Below are 24782 nucleotides of genomic sequence, written 5' to 3' on the forward strand. Positions count from 1 at the left end.
TTACTAGCTGGGTGTCTTTGGAAAATTGGTTAAAACCTCTAAATCCATTTGCTTTCTCTTCTGTAAAATGGGGATAATGAAGGCAATTGCACTGGCTGAAGGTTAGAGATAATGCAGATAATATAGTCAGTGGTCATTACATGTTGTTCTGTTTCTGCCATGACACACTTTAGCACATTAAGGCCAGTGGACTCTGCATGACACAATACAGTGTTTCTAATGTACTAACATGATTTAAGCCTGAAAAACATACTACTGATTACCTGGGTACATAATTACCAGAAGTGTAATCATTATGTTAGTATGCATGAAAACGATCTTTGGGAATTGAATAGCTAGTTGTGATTTAATGTCCATTAGTCTTTATTCCTCTTGGCTAATTGTGATCTGAATTTTTATCAGCAATAGGTAAAAACAGGAACTTTGCAGAGAGACTTGGTTTATGGCCCTGGATTAACCACTTAATAGCTAAAGGAACATTTTATTCGTATCACATTTCTGTATAAAAAAGTAAATACATAAATAAATCTTTCCTGAAAAAGTTATTGCGAGGGTTAAATGAACTAGCATTTAAAAAGGTTTTCCCAGTGTTTGATACAGAAAACTCAGTAAACATTAACTACTACGTATTATTATAGCCATTGTCACTGTTATTACTGTGGTTGCACTTTTCACCTTTTAAAAAAAAACTAAGCTTAATTTTGTACAATTGTAGAAGTATTAAAGTGATGAGAAACTGGATAGATTGCAGTGCTTTTGGAGAAAGGTATATAACCAGTGATCTCTTGGTATTGACATGGGGACACAATAAATGGAATCATTTATTTTAAGGATTACCATGTTTCATTTAGTTAGCATGTTTCAAAGTTTCATTCACCCACTATTATATAGCCTTTTTTCTTCTTTTGCCGCCAAGCCTTGGTATATTTCTATAATATTTATATAATTGTATGAAAAAATCAACAAAAACTGATTAGCACTATAATAGAGCAATAATGAAAGACACTTGTAAGAAAAAAAAGGAAGGGCTAATTCATGTTCCTAGATAGCAATGACTTGTAAAAATAATTTATTCTAATGGAAAAGGAATACAATTTAATTTAAAACCTTAAAATAACAATGAAATGTACATGGATTTATTGAAGGAAAACAAAATATTGCTTGGTAGATCAACATACCTGGCCTTAATCAAAATTTATATTGTCACTTAAAAAGACAGTTACAGGGTCCTAATATACTTATCTGTCTATTTCTCTATCATCTATATTTGTGGACATATATCTATTATTTATCTGTCTACCATCAAAGAACAAGTTGATGATTCTCTAGTCCTAAATTATTAAATGAATAATTTTAATAGTAATTTACCATTAATAAAGAATTTATCAATGCAAACATTTAATTTTTTAATTTTTTTAATTTACTTTTTTATTGATTATGCCATTACAGTTGTTCTATTCCCCCTTCATTCCCCTCCACCCTACCCCCCATCCCCACCATTACCCCCCTTTAGTTTATGACCATGTGTCTCAAGTTCTTTAGATTCTATATTTCCCATACTATTCTTGTCCCCCCATCTATTTTCTATCTACTGTCTATGCTACTTATTTTCTGTACCTTCTCCCCCCTTCTCCTCCTCCCACTCCCCTGTTGCTAACCCTCCACCTGATCTTCATTTCTATGGTTCCACTCCTGATCTAGCTGTCCACTTAGTTTGCTTTTGTTTTAGGTGTGGTTGTTAATAACTGTGAGTTTGCTGTCCTTTCACTGTTCATGTTTTTTTAACTTCTTTTTCTTAGATAAGTCCCTTTAACATTTCATATAATAAGGGCTTGGTGATGATGAACTCCTTGAATTTGATCTTATCTGAGAAGCACTTTATCTGTCCTTCCATTCTAAATGAAAGCTTTTCTGGATAGAGCAATCTTGGTTGTAGGTGTTTGGATTTCATGACTTGGAATACCTCTTTCCAGCCCCTTCTTGCCTCTAAGGTCTCTTTTGAGAAATCCGCTGACAGTCTGATGGGAAGTCCTTTGTAGGTGACTGTCCCCTTATCTCTTGCTGCTTCTAGGATTCTCTCCATTTTAATCTTGGCTAATGTAATTATGATGTGCCTTGGTGTGTTCCTTCTTGGGTCCAACTTCTTTGGGTCTCTCTGAGCTTCCTGGATTTCCTGGAAGTCTATTTCCTTTGCCAGATTGGGGAAATTCTCCTTTATTATTTGTTCAAATAAGTTTTCCACTGGTGGCTGTTCCTCTTCCCCTTCTGGTACCCCTATAATTCAGATGTTGGAATGTTTAAAGATGTCCTGGAGGTTCCTAAGTCTCTCCTCATTTTTTTGAATTCTTGCTTCTTCACTCTTTTCTGTTTGGCCATTATTTGCTTTCTTCTGGTCCACTCCATTGAATTGAGTTCCAGTTTCTTTTTCATCGCTATTGGTTTCCTGTGCAATTCCATTCATTTCAATTAGTTTCACCTTCATATGTTTCTCTAATTTGTGGCTATAATCAACCAGTTCTGTGAGGATCCTGATCACCAGTGTTTTAAACTGTGCGTCTGAGAGTTTTGCTATTTCTTCATCCCTTAGATTTATAGGCTCTGGGGCTTTGAGACCTTCTTGAGCCATTTTTGGTAATGCAAACATTTTAGAAATATGAAAAATTATTTGTGACTTGTAATTGACATGCTTTTATCCATTGAAAAATAATAAAAAGACCTGAATAGTAAAACATTATGCAATTATAATTTTTCTTATATCACTTTGGTTACTGCCATTGTAACAAATTTATAAAAGAATATATTTTAAGAGACCAATTTTTAAGAATTGACAAATATTGTCATACTCTTTTACTATATTTGAAAGAGGTTATATTAATAAATCTCTACTCTCAGACTTACTGTTGGGGTGGAGTTTTTATCTGGAGTCTTGGAGCAGACTTGGGGTGTCTTGTTTTCCAAGTCTGTTCCAAGACTCTTTCAAAATGTCCCCTAGAAACTTTCCTTTTTTTATCTCCTAACTCTGGTTTAAGGACATTACTTAAAACAATGCAGGGAGAACTGGGGTAACTTGGGCTTGGGCTTCTGGATTTTCTTATGAATGCTGAATTCAGACATAGTCTATCCCCTAGGTCTTCATGTACAAATCCTGTAGAGCTTGCTGGGCTGGATTTGAGAGGAATGATTTTGAGTTTCCAAAAGATGTTGTTCTACAATACACGTTTTCAGAATCTCTTTTTTTCCTATGTATTTTTGTGTATCTTGGAATGTTTTCTGTCAATCTCAAAATCTTGTGTATTTGTTATTCCCATTATTTTTTTTCCCTAAGATAATTCTTAACCTACACACCAATTGATATAGACCAAGGAGTACTTGATCATATGAGGTCAGTCCATAAAGTATCCAGCCACATAATATGAAAAATGGAGATATTTATTGAAGAAGATACAAGACACAAGAAAAATTGTGTATAAGATAGTGATGCTACAATCCCCTTTGAAGCAGACTTCTTGGGACCTCACACAGTTCTTCCAGTGTCATTCAGAATTGCAGAACGATGGTCTTTCTGCTCTGGTAGCAGAATCTATGAAACGAATTTTGCCACAGCACATCATGCCAAGATACTGCATCAAAATATTGGACACAATAGTTTGGATTCCACAGATTAGCTTGTAGTTCTCCCACTACCTGTTGCTGATCTTTGTTGACTGCAGTCTGTACAAGTTCAACATTCTTAGGTGTTCTGCTTGTAGCAGGCCTTCCAGAACATGGATCACTTTCAACAGATTCTCAATCATCTTTGAAGCATTTATGCCACACTTTTATTTGTGCTCACTCATTGCATCATCCCTGAAAGCCTTTTGAATCATGTGAATAGTTTCCACGGAGGAATGTTCAAACTAAAGCAAAATTTGATGCAGATTCGTTGCTCTAGTTGCTCAGTCACTTTGAATGTGATGGCCACACAGTACACATGCTCACTCAATGGCATCTACCTCCCCACTGACTAGTACAGTGTAGTCATCATTGTTAACATGTGCACATTCCAGCCCACTCCCCTTTCCTGCCAGGTCATATCAATTGTGGTGCAAACTGTTCTCGTTATATTAAAAAAGACTGAATGTTTTCCAGACAGACCTCATATGTCCTTAAAACTATTTTAAATTTCTCTTAGAATATCTTTCTCTTCTGCCTAGGTTTTGGAAAGTCTTAAATATTTACTCTGAGCTCATATTGAGACCTAGAATTTAAAATTTAAATTTAAATCCCTTAAGACAATGGACTTGTCCTACCCTCAGGGACATTTAGCTTTAAGAAGCCATTTAGCTTTGAGGGTTTTCTTGTGACTAGAGAAAAAAAGGTAGCAGGTCAGAGAAGATAACAAAAGTTAAAGAAGGGACATGGGGAAAGGGAAAATAGCAGGATAATGTATGTTAGGTTCAAGTTATTTACCTTACCAAGAAATCCTTTAGAAGATAATTTTGGATTCTAAGTTTCTTTTGCAGATAGGAAAAATCTAGACAATTGAATATTTGGGACTTTGCTTCCTTTTTGTTTTAAGGTTTTTTTCACATGAACCATTTTATTCATATTCAATATTACCAAAAATCGCCTATGTCGTCTTAGCTCAGGCTGCATAACCTACTCCCATATAGTGAGGGGTTTGAAGAGACATATATTTTCTCACAGTTCTGAGGGCTAGATTTCTAAGATCAAGGTGCCAATATTGCCAGTTTCTGGTGAGAGATGTCTTCCTGCATTGTGACCAACTCTCCTTTCACAGTGGAGAGAAAGAGAACAAGCTCTGGGCTGTCTCTTCTTATAAGGGTACTAGATGCATCGGTGAAGGCCCCACCATCATGACCTATTATAAACTTAAGGATCTCCTAAAGGCTTTATCTCCAAATCATCACATTGGTGGGTAGGGTTTCAACATAGAAATTTTAAGGAGATGCAATTCAGACCATAGCAATTATCTATGTTGAAATTATTCCATTTAAATGATGGTATTCAAATTAGACTTATTATGAGAATGCATTTAAGAGTCAAACTTGTGAGTGTCTAGCAATGTTTGTACAGGTGCTTTTGCACCTTGTGTTTATACTCTGGAGAGATAGTGTATCTAATAGCAGACAATATAAATCTTTAATCTCTGGTAAATGAATGTTTGGAAATGAGATATATATGGAACTACATTGTCATGGGCAAAACATGACAAGACAAGAGAAGTTCTAAGTTTCTGATATGTGCTGAAAGGTAGTTTGTGCTACATAGCTGTTGAGTAAACGAGATGTTTTGTTAGTCATCTGGGTGATTCAGTTGTCAGTCTTCTTGAACTTATGTCTGTTTTCTGCTCCCTACATTAACCTCTATACACTCAAACAATAAAAAACGTGAGAGCAGTTAGGATGACCAGCGATATTTTTAGTAGCAAGACAGATTTTCATCAAGTCTGAATTTTTAAATATGATCAAATAATCCACAGATCCCTAAAAGTCAGAATCAATCTCTGACACAATTTAGTATATTCTGGAGAGAACATTCTTCATGCTTTAATGATGCTTAACTGCCATTTGTTCTTTTTCAAGGTCACAAAGAAAGGACAAGGTAAGTGAGGGTGAAGCTAACATGCATCCATGTGAGACATGGACACTGGGCGGCCTCAGTGGAACTATTACAGAGGTGGCATTCTTCATAGCTATTTTCTGTTTTGCAAAATTTTCAAAAAATCCATCTTTCAATTCCTTTAACAGGTTTATGATCCATTATTTAGTAAGGACACTAATCTCGGCTGCTGTTTGCTAATATTTGCACTTCCCATAGTAAACTGCAAAGCTTTTGTTATTATGATGTGCTATTCTATTGTGGCAGATTGAAACAGTATTATTATTAAGGACATTTTCTGATACTAATGTACCTAGGCTTTATTTCATGTTGTCAAAATATATCAGTGATAGCCCAAGAAATATATTTGAATATTAAAAATTTCTAGTTTGTATACACATAATATTTGAAAAACGCTCTTATCAAAAGGGTGAACAATTATTCAGGGATCTGTACAAATTATTTCTCATGTTTGACTAGTAACCGTTCACACTATAGACCTTTTCAAAAGTGATACTTTCTCTGGAAAGACATCAGCATCCATTCAGAAACAGTGTTTAATGAATGTCGAAAGGAAAGTTTGTGATTGCAGTAATTAAGCCAAGATCTTATGGGCTGAGTAAGCTCAATTTACCCTGGAATGTGCACTAAAATAGGCTCGTGTCTTATCTCGGTGCACATAATTTCTGGACGTCTTAGTGATGTAAAATGTATCCATAACTTCCATCCCTCCTGGAAGACTAATGGAGCTTGAAGAAAGGGAGTGCTGTAACAATAACAAAAAAATGTTTCTTCAGAATTAGAAGATCTGTTAGTAAACTGTGAAAGGTTAGATTCTTTCAGATAACTAACTATCTTTAGGGAGAGACCTAGGGGAAATTGGGAGGTTTGATATTGTTGCTGTTGTTCTTTTTCTCTTCCCTCTTAAATAGTTTGGTGCTCCCATGGAAATGCTGGGCTGTTCCAGTTACCTGTTAATATTTGTTCGAAAGTGCAGAATGTTGTTATATATCTTGACTTATGTCACTCTAGAGCCTTCTATTTTATTTACTGGACTTGTAGTTTATATGATTCAAGAATAGCTCTTGTGAAATTTAGCACTTGTTTATGAATTGAACTTTGGCCCTGCTGGATGAAACACCAACAACTTGGCTTGATGTTTATGACTCTGTATACCTTGGCCCCTGTGTTATTTTTATCTGTGCAGTTATACATCCTGACTTTCAACAGCTCAGCCATAGGTTTTAGTTATGCAAAATTCCTCAAAGGCCATCCTTATTCTAGATTTGATATTACTACTGAAGTTGGACTGTCTACCTCCTATTCATCAAACCAAATCATACTCAGATTAAATAATATTGTCACTTTCTCTTCTAAGGGTAAATTTAGATACGGAATACACAGATTCCTAAATGTTAGGCAATTACTTCATATGAGACAAAATAGAAGGCAAAGGGAAGATTTTTTTGGGAGGAGAGGAAATTCACAATCTGCTGTAATGATTACAAGAGGTGAACAGCTTAAAATCATTAGCTGTAATATATTGACATTATTTTTATTATTAAAATCACCTATTGAAACTATATATCTTATTTTTTGTGATTTGTAATTCATATTAAAATTCTAAAGAGTGGGTGTTTTTTAAGGAGAAAATGGAATAATTTATTTAACTTATTGAAAGTGGTGATGAACTTTATGTAGATTATAGAGTTCTTCATACTTTTACAGAGTGAAGCCCATTAAATAACCTGTTGTACTATACTGCACAACGAAAGACTAACGAGTTATGTCTCGTACTCACATAGCTAAAGAAATTTCTTCAACAAAGATTAATACATCACTTGATACTTACTCTTTTATTTCGGTCAGCCAGAAACTTATGGCAAAAGAAGACAAAAAGGGAGAGGGAGAAGGTTCATGGAGAAGGAGAAAGAAGAGGGAGAGAAGAGGGTGGAGAAAGGAAAAGGGGAAAGTGGGAAGAAGGGGTAAGTGAGGAAAAGGCAAAGGAAAAAGGTGGGAGAGGGAAGGGGAGGTGAAGGGAGGTAGGTTTGTTTTTGTTATAATTTTGTTACATTTGAAATAAAAGAAGACGAATAAAGAAAAAATTCAAAGTTTTAGCTGTTAGAAAAAGAGTCCTGTTTATTCTGTAACTGCTTACTGGCTTATGATATTTAATCTCGCTAAAAAATTAAGGAGTAAAAGATGTGAGAGAAAATTTACTGAGATCTTTGTGAAAAAAGAAACACAAAAATTACCTATGGTACTTCCGCTTACTAGAACCTCACTGGTACAACCACTGCCTTTCTAGCGGTGTTGAAATCCAGTAGCGGTGATTCTCTGAGGTGGCAGGGATACTGTTCTGCTTTGCTCACTACTATGTCTTCAGAACCTGACACAAGTATAGGCTTAATAAATATATATTTTAATTGTCTTATTTATTCAATCAAATTACACGGCTATACACACACACACATATATATATGGAGTTATGGAGTACTATATATATATATATATATATATATATATATATATATATATATCACTCCATAACTATTTCGATTTGTATTAGATTTTAATTCATGTGAATACTATAAGCTAAAGTTGCATTACTGCCTCGATTCATATTTTGTTGTGTATAGTAATCATCGGTATTATAAACAAGGAGACACACACCTAAGACAGTACCCAAGGCAAAACAACTTTGAGCTGATAAGAGAAGAAATGTGAAGTAGCCATAAAAGCTGACACACATGAACATTTGATATATTTTTTGTCTAGTAAATGGGAACACAGCTAGGAATATACATTTAACATAGTTTTATTTACCTGTAATTAAAATATTTTATTTTAATATGTTTAAAATTTTTTACATTATAATGTAAACATTAATATTAATTAATGTAAATTAATCCATGTTAATCCACGTTAATTAATTAATTTATTTATTCTTGCTTCTTTGGCAAAACTGAGTAGAATGTTTCTTAGTGTATGATGTTGACACACTTACCTTGAGAGTATGACCGTAACATTCGTTTTGGTTCAGCTTCTCATCCTCTGAGGGCATTATCTGTTATCTGTATGGAATGCTTTGTGCAGATGTTTTTATATTCTCCTATATCAAGCACCTGCCTTTTTCTCCTTTTAATTTTTTTTCTGTAGTTTAGAGTTTAGGATTTTAGGTTACAGACATTTTTGGTTAATAATTATTCAAATGATAGAGGCCTTATGGTGCATGCTTTCCCGGAATGGATGACAACTATGATTTCATCTTATGCTTGGAAATCTCATAAAGTGTTGTTCTGAGTGTATTGCAGACACTTACTTGCCTGTGCCTGCTATAGCAAGACTGCTCCAAGGAGACCTTCAGGGCTCTTCCTAAGTTTGAAGTGAGAAACATGACTGGGACAGTCAGCGCATTTAGCAGGCCATCTTTTTCCATATATAGATACACTTTGCTTTTTATATTACTTTTTATTCTCGTACTATTAAGCTATAGACAAAAGCTGAATGAGAATTTTAACTATTATGAGTTTCTCTAATTTTCCTTCACAAATTCTGCATACAAATGTGAGCAAGTCTTTGTGGCCAGAATTTTTTTTTTTACTATATTGTTAGGTAAAAGTTTAATGAAAACCTACCCTGGGGCAACATAATCTATTTTTGTCATTCATTACAAATGTTCTTTATGTATGTATTGTTTATCTGTTTCTGTGTAACAAACTTTCCTAAAACTTAGTGACTCAAGTCAGCGAACATCATTCATCTGTTTGTGGGTCATGATTTTGTGGGTCAGAAACCAGACAGGGTGCAACAGGAAGAGACCTTGTGCTGTCTGATGTTTGAGGACTCAGACCAAATGCAAAGCCCTGCCACTTACCTTCCTGGGTCGTTGATCACTTCCACTGAGGGCCTTGATGGGGCACGGCTGTCTCACAACACAGTGGCTCGGTCCTGGCAGCAACTGACAGCCAGACAGAAGGAACAGATCCTTCTGTGACCTAACTTGAAAGTCCAAAAACAGCATCATTTCCACATTCTTTTAGTCAAGGGAGTCACAAAAGTTACACAGTTTCAAAGGGAGGAAGCCAAGACCCCACCTGTCAAGCAGAACAAAAATGACCCGATGAAGTGTATACCAGCAGGCCATCCCTGGACAATACAGTCTGCCACTATCCTGCAAAGTTGAACGTGGGAAATTTAATGAACAAAGCATGTACCCTCTACTTGATTATGAAGAAGCAGTAGGCCGCACAACTGATGCCATTCTAATGTTACATGTGGAATCTGTGCCAGTGACAACAGACTTCTGGTGCTACTATTGTTGCTATGGTCACCTTGTAGGGAAGCCTGGGAAACTCCTAACTTAGGGTCTTCCTCTAAGTGGTGGCTGTACATTTGAAAAAATTCTGATAAAGTTTTTAATACCTAAGTTACAGAAAGCAGTTATAGTTGTTTGTGACTATTCTTTCTAATTCTCTGAATATTAAATGTATATCTGTATAAACTGTGTATATGTGGGCAATATATATTATACATAATATATACATATGCAATATACCTAACAAGCACACACAGTACATCTCTCTATACAATGTATTTTTAAATACTCTTAACAATGTAATCACATTTGGAAGAAGACATCCAGAATAACAATGTATAAACTTCCCAGCATTAGAATTATGGAAGCACGAGCTGGATAGCCTGCATGAACATCTGTCAGAGATTTTGCAGTGGGAGAGGACAGTAGTAGACTCAAGTGTGTGTTCGGACTGAAACTCTAAGATCCTGTCATTAAATTATTTGTATTTTATTTAATTATTACTATTGGTAAAATGAATCACTTACCTTTTTTTAATAAAAAAGTTCTTGTATTAGTTTGGCAGCATTGGTAGTACAGCCATTTCCAAAACACCTCACTTGGTGGCTTAAACGATAGAAATGTATTTTCTCCCATTCCTGGAAGCTAGACGTTTGAGTTCAAAGTGTCCGCAGGTTTGATTTCTTCTGAGGCTTGTAGATGGTCCTGGTCTTTCTGTGGCTACACATTGTCTTCCCCCCATCACAGTCAGCTGTGGGCATCTGTGTCCCAATTTCTTCTTAGAAGGAGAACAGTCAGACCTGATTAGGCCCACCCTGACTTTAATCTGATCAGCTCTTTAAAGCCCCTGCCTCCAAGTACTGTCACGTTGTGAGGCTCTGGGGGGTAGGGTCTCAACATATAAATGGGATGGGCCACACTTCAGCTATGTATTTGTCTACACATTAAAACAAAATTATACTTTATCCATATATCTCTTTGCAGTGAGGAGAAATTTATAATTTTTTTCATGTTTGCTATTGAATAAAGCCATGAGCTACTTCTGCTTGCATTCAATGTGCCAAAGATGCATTTTGCTTGCCCCGAATATAACAGTGTTTGAGTTATACTAATAAAATTGCCAACCTTACAAACTGAATTCACATTTTTACATTGCTCTGTTTTTCTCTACCACCAGTGAGATTTCAATTTCATTCTAGAAAATATTTTCAGATTGTAGGACTTACGAAGGGAAGGATTCAACAGCTGGGCCAAGAAATAAATTGTTAAAAACAGTATGAAATTGGTCAAAAACACACAATTTTGAAGAACAAAATTTTATAATAAACCCGATGACTGTCCAAGCATGTGTCACCAGATGAAAGGTTACTATTGGCACATACAATAAAAGTATCAGAATTTTGATCATGTGAGATAGCTTGACAAAATTTAATGTTTTTAAAAATATCTTATAGTTTTAAAATTTCCAAAATATAGTATTTTTTTTCATTTCTATTTCTGTTATTTTCTGAAATCAGTTATTAGTTCAGGATATTAACAATTTCTTTACATTTCTTCACATCTTTTAATAAAATATTCCCAAGCCCTGAGTGGTATGGCTTAGTCGGTTGGGTGTTGTTCTGCAAAGCCAAGGGCGCTGGTTTGATTCCCAGTTAGTTCACTCACCTGGGTTGCTGGTTGGGTTCTAGCTGGGACGTGTACCAGAGGCAGCCAACTGATGTTTCTCTCCTTCTCTTTCTCCCTTTTTTCCTCTCTCTCTAAAAATAAATAAATAAAATCTTTTTAAAAATGAATAAAAATAAAATAATTCCCCAAATCATATCCTTGTACCTTATGGTTGTACAACATATGGTTTTTAATTTAAATTACTATTTGTTATTTATGAATGTAATTTGAAGGTCTTTGCTTCCTGCCTTTTCAATTCTTCGTTCTCATCTATCCAAACTTTCACTATATCTTTTGTTTTTGTAATATGCTAAGAGTTTTGTTTCATTTAATAAAGTAAGCAAGTAAATATAGAAGGTGAGTACATGTTTGAAATAGCAGTGTTAAAATTTCGGATGCTCTGCTCTCTGACCTTTTCCTCCTTTTCACTGCTCTGCCACTCCCAATGATAGGAAACCCTCACCATTTCTTTTTTTTTAAGATTTTATTTATTTATCTTTACAGGGGAAGGGAAGAAGAGAGGGAGAGAAATATCAGTGTATGGTTGCCTCTCATGCATCCCCTGCTGGGAACTGGCCTGCAACCCAGGCACATGCCTTGACTGGGAATCAAACCGTGATCCTTTGTTTCGCAAGCCCACGCTCAATCCACCGAGCTATGCCAGCCAGGGCACCATTTCTCATTTCATTTATTTCAGTAGTATTGTCAGTGGTCTCACCTGGTACTGTTCCTGAAGTTAGATGTTGCTAGGCCTCTTGGTTAAATGATTAATAGCAGACCCACATTGCCTTCAGAATTAAATAGTAATGTTTCTTAGAAGGCCTTTAAGATGTTGGCAATCATTTGTATTTCTATTCCTCAGGTTCTTGCTTCTTGGCTAGGCCCCAGCCGCACTAAATGCGTTTTTTTAAAGTTTCTCAAGATGTATAACATTTTCTCATATCTCATTGCTTTCTAGCACTCTTTCCTATGCTTGGCTAGCATCCTTTCTTTTCCTTGATGCCTCTGTTCATTTTTTCCTCAATCTCTCATTCATTAGACGAATAATCAAGTGCCTCCTTTGCACCTGGTATGTGTTCTGAAACCTAGTGAACGAGATAGCAGGGGTCCTTCTATTCCAGGCCTGCTGATTACTTACATGACAGCACTTTCTACATGCTTTTATTTTCCAGTGAACTAAGTTTCATCATTGCAAAGGCTTTATAATAGTGCCTGGACCTTGTATAGCTCCATGAATGCTACTGATGGAATGAATATGTGTACCAACTTTTGCCTACTGTGTTTATAGTCATGAAGTGGTGACATATTTTAGCTGGTTACTTTTCATTTCTGGATTAATACTATTTCAGAAAAGTCTTTTATGAGCACTGAAATAAGATGTTAATTCAAAGAAAAAATTTAGAGATTCACTATAACTAGTATCTAATACCAAAATGTCATTGTTGACCCGTATATTTATCAGTCAGAGAAGCAGAGCCGGTAGATCGGCCTATGGGTTGTGCGGACTGCCTAGGCAAGCCCCGTGGCAGTAGAGCACACCACTGGGACAGTGGGCTGCAGCTGTGGACGGGGGCAGCTTTTGTCTTCATCCAGAGTCTCAGCTGCCCTTCAGATTTTCAACGGATTGAATCAGCACCACCCATATTATCTGTTATAATCTCCCTTAACGGCCGCAGAAATGGACTCTAATCATATCTGCAAAGTATCTTCACAGTGCATTAAGATTAGTGTTTAGTTGAATAACTGCAGTCAGCTATATAAAAAAATAGTTGTAAATAATAATATGTGGTAACATTTTAATACTTCTTACCATTTCTTCAGTATTATCCTAAACACCTCACATTCATTATTAATTCATTTAATAGTTATAATAACTCAAGAAGATATTTTTATTGTTTGTATTTCACTGATGAGAAAAACTGCAGAGGTAAATTTGATTTGAGATTCTATTCCATTAGAAGATATGCATTCCCCAAAGCATGTATCTTTGTCATTTACATTTACTGCTGTATCTCAAGTACCTGTAATCGTGCTTGGAAAGAAAAATCCACAGCAATTTACTACAATTAAACTTGAAAATATTTTTTTCCTGAATTATATACCTTCTTTATCAAAGACATATGTGTCTAGTAGTGGGCTTCATCCTGATTTGTTCTACTCATTCTCCAGTGGAACGATAGTACAATAATTGTTGTAAGGCTTTTTAAATGTAATTATTGTTCAAGTACAGTTTTCTGTCTTTTACTCCCATCCCAGCCCGACCCCCAGTGCTCCCCACCTCCCTCCCATTTCCACCCCTGTTAGTTTCTGTCCATGTGTCCTTTATACTTGTTCCTGTGAATCCTTCCTCTTTTGTAAGGCTTTTTGAAACAGCTTGTGACTTGGATCATTCGCATAATAAGTCAAAGTTGTGTTACATTCCAAGGCAAATTGTTTAATGATTATATAGTTTTATTAGAGTGAAGAACTCAGATGTCAGGATATTAATAAATATAATTATAACTGAACAGATTAACTATTAAATTTATTATTTCAGGACCCTTAATATCTTATCTTTAGATGATAATCAACATGCAGTATTGTCAAGAACTACAGGCAATTGAGGGAACACAGGTTTCGTTACTCCCAAGTTGTGTGACCTTGGGCAGTGTACAAGGAGTGTAACAGTAGTATTTACCCCATATAATTTTCTTGGGTATAAAGACAACATTGTTACTATAAATTGATAGTACATAGAACTTTGCTTACTGCATAATCTTATTTCAGCATATGTTAAATAAATGTTAACCTTTCGCTGGGTTAAGCTTTACCAGTGGGTTATATGGTAGATATTTGGACCCTGGATATTTGAAAAGGAACATAGAAAAGTTAGCACTTCCAAGTGAAAAAAGTGAATTGTTTTCTCCTAAAGTTACAATTTGTTTGTTGTATTAAACTATTCTGGTAAATTGGAGTAGTGACTTCAGGTATAGTTATACACGATATTTACAAGTTAACTTTGCTCTAGGCACCTACAATAGTGTGAAATATTTCAACTTTGCCTGAAAGAGAAACATGCCTCTCCTAATATATCTTTGACATTTTTGTGAGCATTAATAAAATATATTGTTTTCTTACTGCTTTAAATTTGATTTTGTAAATTAAAAGACCAAATTAATATAGAAGTTTAGTACTTAATATATTTTGTTATATCAAACTAGAGATAAAGAGTAACTTAAAGTTTACATATTCACAGGTTTTAGTTCTCAGTTTATGTGGCTGAAATAAACATTTTATGGAGTACAGTAATAATGGCGAGATGTTTCATTTAATAGCACATTATTTATGGTCTAATAAAAGGTGACATGACTAAGACTATACAGTTTTAAAATGAGAAATGAAATCTTGCTATTTGTGACAACATGAATGGATCAGGAAGGCATTTTGCTAAGTGAAGTAAGTCCAGCAGAAAAAAGATAAATACCGTATGGTTTCTCTTATATGTGGAATCTGAAAACCAAACAAAAAACAAAAAAACAAACTCATAGACCAAAGGGATGTTTACCAGAAGAAAAGGGGTGGGGGAGAGTTGAGGAGGGAAGGGGGAACATAGTCAAGATATTGCAGTAAGTTTGCACAGTGACAGGCGATTACTAGACTTAGTGGTCTGACCACACTGTAAGGTATGAAAATGTTGAATCAATATATTGTACACATGGAACTAATACAGCCAATGTAAGAGTGTATAGCAAATATACATACATTTTTAAACAATAAATGAAATAAAGCTAGAAATGATTTCTACTCTGCCCCAATAATTGTAGATTTTTTACTTTGGAGGTCCCGGAAGGTTTCGCTGTTTTTGGTGTTCTTATAATTATAACTACCTAAAATATTATTTTAAAAAAATCTGGCCCTGGCTGGTATAGCTCAGTGGATTGAGCTCGGGCCTGCGAACCAGACAACCGCGGTTCAATTCCCAGTCAGGGCACATGCCGGGGTTGCAGGCCAGTTCCCTGCAGGCCAGTTCCCAGCAGGGGATGCACTAGAGGCAACCATACATTATTGATGTTTCTCTCCCTCTCTCCTTTCCTTGCCCTCTAAAGATAAACAAATAAAATGATTTAAAAAAAGTCAAAAAAATCTGTAATTCTCTTTTATTATTCCATTCACTTTTTTGAAGTTATAAATTCTCTATTACTTATATGCCTAACTTGCATTTATTACACTAATTCTTTTATCTCATGATAAATAAAACTAAAAGATATTGAAATTTGAGTGTAATTTAACTTCAGCCAAATATGAGAGCTTAATGATTTACATGGAGGTCTCCGCCATCCATCTCCAGACATGTCCATTAATTGTCACTTTTTTCAATTACCAATTAATGGGGGTTGTTTTCTTATTGGCCTAGTTCTGGTTTTTAATGCCTATACCTTTGAGTGCATTGACAATTACTCCAGCCTTTAGATCATAACAGTTAAGTGATAATTTTCAAATTACCTCATATAAACAGATGTTTCCTTTTTTTTATTTTTTCTTATTCACTTACAGCATTTTTCCTGTTTGCTTCCCTCTTAAAAAAAAAGTTACAGCTCTGTTTTCCCTTGTAGGGAACTAGCTAAATGCACTCACCCAAACTGGTCAGAAGCCCATGGCCCTAATATTTGAGAAATATCTCTAGAAGAAAAAAACAAAGCTTTACTAAATACATGCTGGAGAGAGGGGCACTTCTTCCTTGCCCAAGCAGAATCCTACCATTGAGCATATTACTTGGAACATAGCAGTAACTCATTAAATATGCATGGAATAAGCAAATGTTATCTCAGAAATGTAAATCAATAATGTTCTTAGTCTATTTCTTTACTAGCAGTGGTTGGGCAACAGTGCAAATTTAAAACACAATAGAGTTCTCAGATCCCACCTGTGGTGAAATTGTCTGTCATAGACTCAAAGTTCATGCCAGGAATAAGTGCAGAAAATTAAATTAAGAAAAAATAAATAACAAAAATCTGTTTGATAGCGTTAGAGAGACAGTGAAGAAATCAGGGCCTCTCTTCCTTGAAACATGCTAAATATTAATTTTTGTCTCTTGAATACCACAGGATTGTTTTAAATTCACCTCTGCTTAAAATGGTCATCTATATTATACCTCAGATTCTAGCCCCGAGCAGATTACTAATTCAGCAAATATTGTTATAGGAACATTGAAGAGCCTGGGACATACTATTTTCCTCTCTCGGATCACGGCCCTGAACGGCCTGGCTGACTTGTGTGCATCATTGGTTCTTCTCTCCTCTTTCGTTAATGTGTGCTGTGGTGTTTAGTGCTCCCTTCTGATTACCTTGGGGAGGGCGTTACTTTGTTGTCTAGCTCATAGTTCATAAGTGAATACTTAGATCGATGATTATTGACCTTTCATTTATAATCAACTCAAATATTGCTTCCAGCCCCAGCAGTTTTCACTTCTTTCCTACACTTTTTTCACTTCCACTGGCAAATTCCTTCCCTGGAGCACTCACTGTTGTCAAGTATCACATGGGTTTGTCACTGGAAGACAAGGGAGCAATGCGTTACTGAGTTACAGTTACAAAAATGAGTTACAGATGCATGATAACCAACCACTGACAGGCTTTGAAAGAAGCTTTGATTAGTGGACTGAAGAGCTAGTAGAGAAGTTGATACTTTACACAATTATAGTTAATAAATCATGCTAATTGAAATTTGAAACATATTTTGGGTAGTATCTCATGTTTAACTAAACCAGGTAACTGAAGTTTGTGCATATCATAATCATGTAAAGTGAGGATTTATGATATAGTTTATTAGTTATCAGAAAAGTATAAATTAAAGCTACAATATGATGTTACTCTACACTTACAGGAATAGCCATAATAAGCAGAATTCTAAGATGACACATGACTTTAGCTCTTGTATAATTATTTCCACTTGGAAGATGACAGGACTGTACCACATTAATTATGTTGAATGACAAAAAGGATTTTGCAGATATAATTCAAATTATTAATCAGTTGACTTTGAGGTAATCAAAAAGGACATAATCTAACCTAACCACATGAGTCCTTTAAAAGCAGAGGAATTTTTTTCCCAGCTGTTAGCAAAAGGAGAAACTAGATATGAAGCATGAGAGGTCTTTAACGTAGGGATGTTCTCCATTGCTGAGACAGATAGGCAATTAGCCATTGGTCTTCAGGTTGCTTCTAGCAGCTCAGAGTGGTTGTTGGTCACTGGTCAGCAAGGCACAAAAGACCTGTGTCCCACTACTGCAAGAAACTAAATTTTGCTAACAATCCAAACAATCTCAGAAGCGCATTCTTTACCCATAGATTTTAGATAGGCACAAAGCCTGGTTGCCAGCTTGACACTGGCCTTGAGTGACCTTAATCAGAGAACACAACTGAGCCTACCTAGACTAACAGGCAGAACTATGAGATAATAGATGGGCGTTATTTTAAGCTTATAAATTAGTGTTAATTTGTATATAGCAATAAAATTAATACAATATTAAAATTTTAAAAAGAACAAACAGAAAGAAGCAAGTGTTGGTATAGATGCAGAACAACTGGACCTCTGATTCTGTGTGGGGAATGAAGGTTAGCACAATCAGTTGAGAGAACTATTCAGAACTATCTACTAAAGCTGAACATAAAACATATGAACGTGCCCTAGAAGCAATTCATAAGTATTTTTCCAATACAAATCTATTTATGCACCAAAAGTATAAGAAAGTTTATAGGCATTTTTGAAATAGCCCCAGACCAGAAACAATCCAAGAGTCTGTCACCAATAAAGTATGTGTGGGCCTGTGTGTATACAGGGTGGGGAAAAAGTAGCTTCACAGTTGTTCACATGGAAAATAATATAATAATTAATAAAGAATACAGGAACAAACCCTATGTTTCTTGTACTCACAATGTGAACCTGCTTTTGCCCCACCCCATGTATGCATATATATATGCACATATATTTACATACACATGCATGTATATATGTACATATATACGTGTGTATCATTCATTAGAAAGCTGCGCAGTTATAAGAATGAGCAGAATTAAATAAACCATACATAAAAGAGTTTACCCACAAAAGAGCATGATGTCATTTACATAAAGGTTAGAAGTAGACAAAATGATCTATGGTTGTATATGTAATTATAATGGCTAAGTTTGGAAGCTACAGTAATGATTTGGAAAGGGTACCCAAGGATTTTTAGGGTGCAAGTAATGCCCCGTTTGTTGATATTAATGCTGATTAAACAAATGTGTTCATGTTGCAAAGATTAATTTAACTGTGTATTATTGGTGTTTTCATTCTTCAATGAAAAGCTTTTCTTTCTCTTTTAAATGAAGGACTATAAGGTGTTTGCAATACCCTTTTCACTGTGTCACTTCAAAACAGAATAATTGCCTAAGATCATACAACTAGTGAGTGAAAAAGAGTAGAAAATGATAATTAGGCTAATTTAATGATAATTAATGCTTCCATTGAGTTATCACTTTAATTTAACTGAAAATAAAAAAGGAAAAGGAAAAGAGAATAGTTAATAAATGATTTTGACACTTACAATTGATTCTTTTAATAAAAACAGTTTGCCGGGAGGATTCATACCACTCTGTAGTCTCATGTGCTGCCGTAGTTCTCACTCCTATGGAGCCAACAGTAGAAATGAAGAAAAGAGAAGAACTAAAATTTCCTGAACCTTCCAAACAGTAAGTTGTTTATTTGATTTCTTAGAGCTCTGTAAAAATAATAGATAACCAATCAGATTGTTCAGAAGTTGTGATTTATAATTAATGTGTTGATACTAGCATATTAATACTAGCACAGAAATAAATTGTGTACAATACTAAAAATCAATCTACAGTCTCATGAATAACTTCAATGTCTTTCAATTTCATGTGGTTGAACTATATGTCATCCAAGGTCATGTCATTACCTTACCTTAGGGACATGGGTAAGTAGTCTGAAGCACTTTGCTTCCTTAACTGTGAACATGGATGCACGTGAATTGCTTATTTTATAATTGTTGAACTTAATGGTATAAACTGTGATCATATTTTAATATAAACTTCCTAGCCTAAATTTGGTTTGCATTTTTATAAGGGGTAGAAGTTATTATTTAAAATTATCCTATATTAAAACTTCACACTATTTAATGTTTTTCTATTCTTGCTATTTAAGCATATCAAGCTTAGTTTATATTTAAGTGTGGTCTTACACTGAATAAATGATAGATTTTTTTTTCTTATAATGGCCAGAAAAAATTAAATTCATGGTAATGAATGTAAGGTATACGGACTTGAAGTATCAAATAAACTAGGGTTATTTCTGGATATGCATTAAATGAATGAAAAAGGAAAATTCACTGATGATTGTCTAGTGAAAGTAATGCCGTGTCTGCTTGAGATTGGAGACTTGCTGACGTACGGTGTTGCCAAGGGTTGCTGACTTGCCACTCACTTCATCAGTGAGGCAGGAGCAACCTTAAAGCCCTTGCTAGTTTTCCTCCACTGATGACTGTGTTTCATACTTGTTTGTTTCTTGATGTGTTTCTATTGAATAAGCTCCTGAAGACAGAGTTCTCTGGAACAAAAGTGCCTGCTACTCTTTGTGAAATCAGAAAGTCCCTTAATGTTACATTTGATAATGTTGAGTTCAGATGGAGCAATATTTATATTTGATTGCACGAATAGTATTAATATCCCTATTAAAGAGAAATATTAACCAATTCAGAAAGTAATGATTATAATTCATCTCTAATTCAATATAAAAGTGAAAACAATTTAACTGCTCTTTATATAGTCTAATTTTTACATTCCAAAGCCATTTTTGTCTAATAGAAAGAAAATTACATATAGTATATGCCAATTAAATTATTTTTGAAAAAATATATTTTATTGCACTCTCTCCTATATATAGATATAGATATAGATATAGATGAGTCTATATGTTGCCTATATATTTGTAAACTGGATCTTGAATTCTTTTAATTACTTTTCAGTAACTCATTTCAAAACTGGTTAATAGTGTTATTTACTTACATTAAATATCTTTTTTCCAGTGTTTAGCTACTTTAGTAATACCCTCTTTTTTCTGAGATACGTGTTAAGGCAGATAGAATTTGTTAACTGGCCATCATTTTCTCCCTGTTACTCTCCGTCTGCCCTCATACTCCTCTGACTTCTCTGAAACTATTTTCTCATTTAAATAGTCTCTCCCAATAATATCATGCATTCATTCATTCATTCACATAGGTTTGTTATTATTTATTTTTCTGATTCAGTGAGATGTTGGTTAAAATCTTAAATCTGATACACGTTAGATAAAAATTGGGGACATTATATTTAAAGTCTCTGTGCTTCCCTTTATTAATCTGTTAATTGGTGTGATATTACCATCCTTACAGGATCATTGTAGTATTATGAGAAGTTATATTGGTAAAAGACCTGAAATCTAAAAAAATTATAGATGTATTAGTTATGGTGCCCCTTCTATAGCTTCATCTGTCAACAATGATTTACAGATATTTATTCTTCTCCTGAAGGCTCTTCTGAATGCAAATCTAACATTTAAAGTCATTGGTAGGAATTGTTTAACTAGGTGTCCTACCAGAATCTTACACAATGTATCTGTAAAAATGAATTAATGATTCCTCCAGCCCCCTTAAAATTTTCATTCTTTACGACTTCTATATTTACGTAAAGCTATTATTTTTCTTTTCTTAAAACCTTGATATTTTTTACATCTCATATTCAATTAGCAGTTGACTAATGTCTCTATTATAGTCTTCTTACAATTTCAGCTGACCAAGACACTGTATACATCTAATATTTGAATTTTTTCTGCCATAGATATTAAATTGTGATTTTTAATGAAACCATACCAACAGTGGTCACCTATCAAATGGAAATTACATATGCCCTCATTATCTGACATTGATATTTTCAGAATGAAGTGATAGGTAGGAACACAATATAAATATAAAGACATAATGATTAATTCAAAACTTTTGTTTGCCAATGAGAGTGTCCATGAGGCAAATTGGTTTCAGAAAAGTGAAGGGTGTTGGTTGTTATTGGCTCATGATTAAAAGTTATAGAGGTTGAAACTTCCTCAAGTATGCCTGGGTCTACTACTTAGATAATGTCATAAACAGTCATTCTCTCCAATGACAGAACAAATTGCATCTTGTTCTGTTTTCCTGACTGTAGTTTCCATGTTCAGGAGGTTCCTCTCATGGTGCCATTTCTGCCTTCAGCAGCTATTGAGACAGATCTTTTCAACAAATCCATTGTAAAGATATGATTTCTCTTGCCCTTTACTCAAAACTAAAAAAAAAAAAAAGAAAGATTTGAGTATCCTTGGCTTTGACTAGCTTAGTTTGTTTAACACGACTATGCTGAGGCATTTACTGTGCCCAGGAGTATTTGATGATGTGATTGGCTAGAATCAAGTTACCTGACCAACTGCAGCACAGGTGAAGATGAGAAGGAAAAGGCGATTCTGCACTTGAAATATGGATGATATCGATGAAAGTAAGACAGGGATCAAAACTAGTAAATGAAAACAATGTTCAGCATAGGTAGTAATATAACAACCATTATTTTAAAGTAAGAATTCTTTATTATATTTAAACTACAGGCATTGAAATACTACTTTAAAATACAATTATGTTTATCTTCATTTGTTGTATTAAATGATTTTTCACGTACTTAATTTTGTCTAATATTATTTGACATGGTCATGCTATTGAGAAGCAGGAGAAGTTGGTATTTAGAAATCTAGACCTTGGACCAGCTTTTTAAAACTTTCTTAACTATAGTTTGTTTATTTTAAAGAAAAATTACTTTATCTTACAGTGCAATACCTGAAACACAAGAGGAAGGCAATAATATAGAAATTTTGTAATTTTTTACAACAATTATGTTAGGTAAAAAACATATTATATTTTTATAGGTGGAGTTATCAAAGCCCTTTATGGTATTAGCATTGTACAGTTTGGATTTTCCATTTGGAAAAGTAATAATTCACCAATACTATGATACCAAGATATTACAATGTTGAATGTTGAGGTATTATCTTTGAATATTTCCTTTAAACTTTCCATTTCATTGTGCAGGCTTTACATGATAAAAAAAACATTGTGTCTGTGAAACATAGAACTGACCCACAGAGTCATATAATTTAAAACTCAGCAAATCTCTTGCTGAGAGCTGCAGTAATCTCAACATCAGGGCTTCAGAATACCTAAGAGTGTACATAAGAAAGCATGTGCAAGAGGATGTTATAATCTGGGTGAAGAGGTAAAGCATGCACCTAAAAGATAAATTATGGCATAAAGGTAACAGATGCTATTTATCTAATGTAAGTGATGGACTTTGGTTAGGTATATGATTGTTTAAAGTCGGGTCAGATTTATCGATATATCAGTATAAACTCATAGAAATAAACCCAGAAATTTGGTCTTAGTTATACCATTGTATTGATATATCATTTTAGAATGTAAACAATATTTTATGACTGAAATATTTTTGGTATTTTTACCAACTTTTAGTCATAGTCTGGGGCTAAATATTCTAATTTTGACACTTTGTTTTTAAAATATTCTCACATATTTATCATTTTTAGACATTTACTTTAAGAAAAAATAGGAATTATACTTTCTACTAGGAATGAAATATACATTTGTCGGCATAGTAACTGATAGGGAGAAAGCATCTAAATCTTTGGAGAAGGGAAGCTGCAATTCAGAGCACTATAGTGGGGGCATCAGAACTTTATTCTTGCTGATATGTCAGAGGTTTGGATTTTACTCTCCTTTTTAGTCCAGTCTGAGAGGTAGCTTGGAATACCATGGAAAGGGTAAATTTGCTAGAAGAAAGATCCTTGTGATCCAACAGGTGTATATAGTTTTCAGTTATTTCATCATAAGCATAGAATGTTGGGATCAAAGACCATTGAGTACAAAGCCTTATAAATTTATACAATCCTAATATTTTTAAAAGTTCACATATCCAGCCACGTTTAGCAGTTACTCAAACCTATGCATTTCTCAAAATAAAAGGTACTAAAAATTCAAACTCTGAAGAGAATGAAAGAAACCACTTCTTTGATCAGTTTCTGGATTTTATTTTGTGCTTTTATTAGAAATATATTTGTGGAAATGCATGCACTCTGTTTGAGTCATGCATACCATGACTCAATATATGAAATAAAGGGATTTTTATAGCTGTCGTAAATTTAGAAACATAAAGGTGAATGTAAGAGAGAGAAATTATTCTATTACTTTTGTAAATTTCAACACTCTTACTTTATTTTATATGGAGATCAAAACTTCTTAAGAGATTTGATTTATTGTTTCAGTTTGTGGGAATGATGCATTAGCCAAACACGCTGTCATTCAGTCCAGGTTCAAGGCCTCCTTGTAGTGCATCATTCTGCCCAGATGAAAGAGGTTCGTGGAGCTGCTGCTGAAAGGGCACAGATGTTTCCTTTGGTGCAGAATGTCTGATTTTTAAGAAGGGTTAAAGGGAACCTATTTTATTCTTAGACGATTTTAAAGAACACATGTTTAAAGTTCTGTCAACTCTTTTTATTTAGTTTTATCTGAATGAATAATGCATATTAAGTTTGGAAAAGTTTAAGTACTTTCTATAATGTCATCTGTAAAGTTGCTACACAAACTCTATAGCTGTACAGAAGACAGCAAAGAGTCCTCTCATCAGCTAATCTCCTACTCATTTACAAATTGCAGAGAAATGTATTTATACTTTCAGGCACACATTTACTTAATTCATTTATTCCATCAAAAATAGATAATTCTTGAATATTAGCTTTGTTGTAGGCTCTGTGCTCAGAGCTGCAGATTTGCAGTTGAAAAGTGAATTCTGTCTCGTAAAGTAGAGTCTAGTCAGAGAGACACTCATTTATTAACTGCATCGAGAAATTCAAGACTAGATGTGACAATGGCCACAGTGTAGAGGTAGTATCATGTTATAAGGGCTTTAATGTGGGGTTGTAACATAACCATGAAGGTCAAGAAAATCTTCCCTGAGGAAGTAACTCGAGCTAAGTGTGAAGGATATTAGTTAACTAAGTGAAAAAGCAAAGGAAACATTTACCAGCACAGAGAACAGCTTGTTCAAATACTCTCTGAAGACTTAAGAGCAGGGAGAAATTGAAAGGAGGCTGATAGAGA

The 24782-nt window shown here is 34.5% G+C and overlaps 1 protein-coding gene across 6 annotated transcripts in view; it reads left to right on the top strand.

The window, feature by feature from the left end:
- The window catches only part of CCSER1 (coiled-coil serine rich protein 1), a 1291789-nt gene that overhangs the window by 288091 nt on the left and 978916 nt on the right, over window positions 1–24782 (top strand). For all 6 annotated transcript variants that reach the window (XM_053666405.1, XM_053666408.1, XM_053666410.1 and 3 more), the window contains exon 5: window positions 19173–19293. In XM_053666405.1, the coding sequence (XP_053522380.1) occupies window positions 19173–19293 (121 nt within the window). The remainder of the gene's footprint in view (window positions 1–19172; window positions 19294–24782) is intronic.

Source organism: Artibeus jamaicensis, unplaced genomic scaffold (assembly GCF_021234435.1).
Source record: "Artibeus jamaicensis isolate MK-2021 breed Jamaican fruit bat unplaced genomic scaffold, CSHL_Jam_final contig_452, whole genome shotgun sequence".
Taxonomy (NCBI): Eukaryota; Metazoa; Chordata; class Mammalia; order Chiroptera; family Phyllostomidae; genus Artibeus; species Artibeus jamaicensis.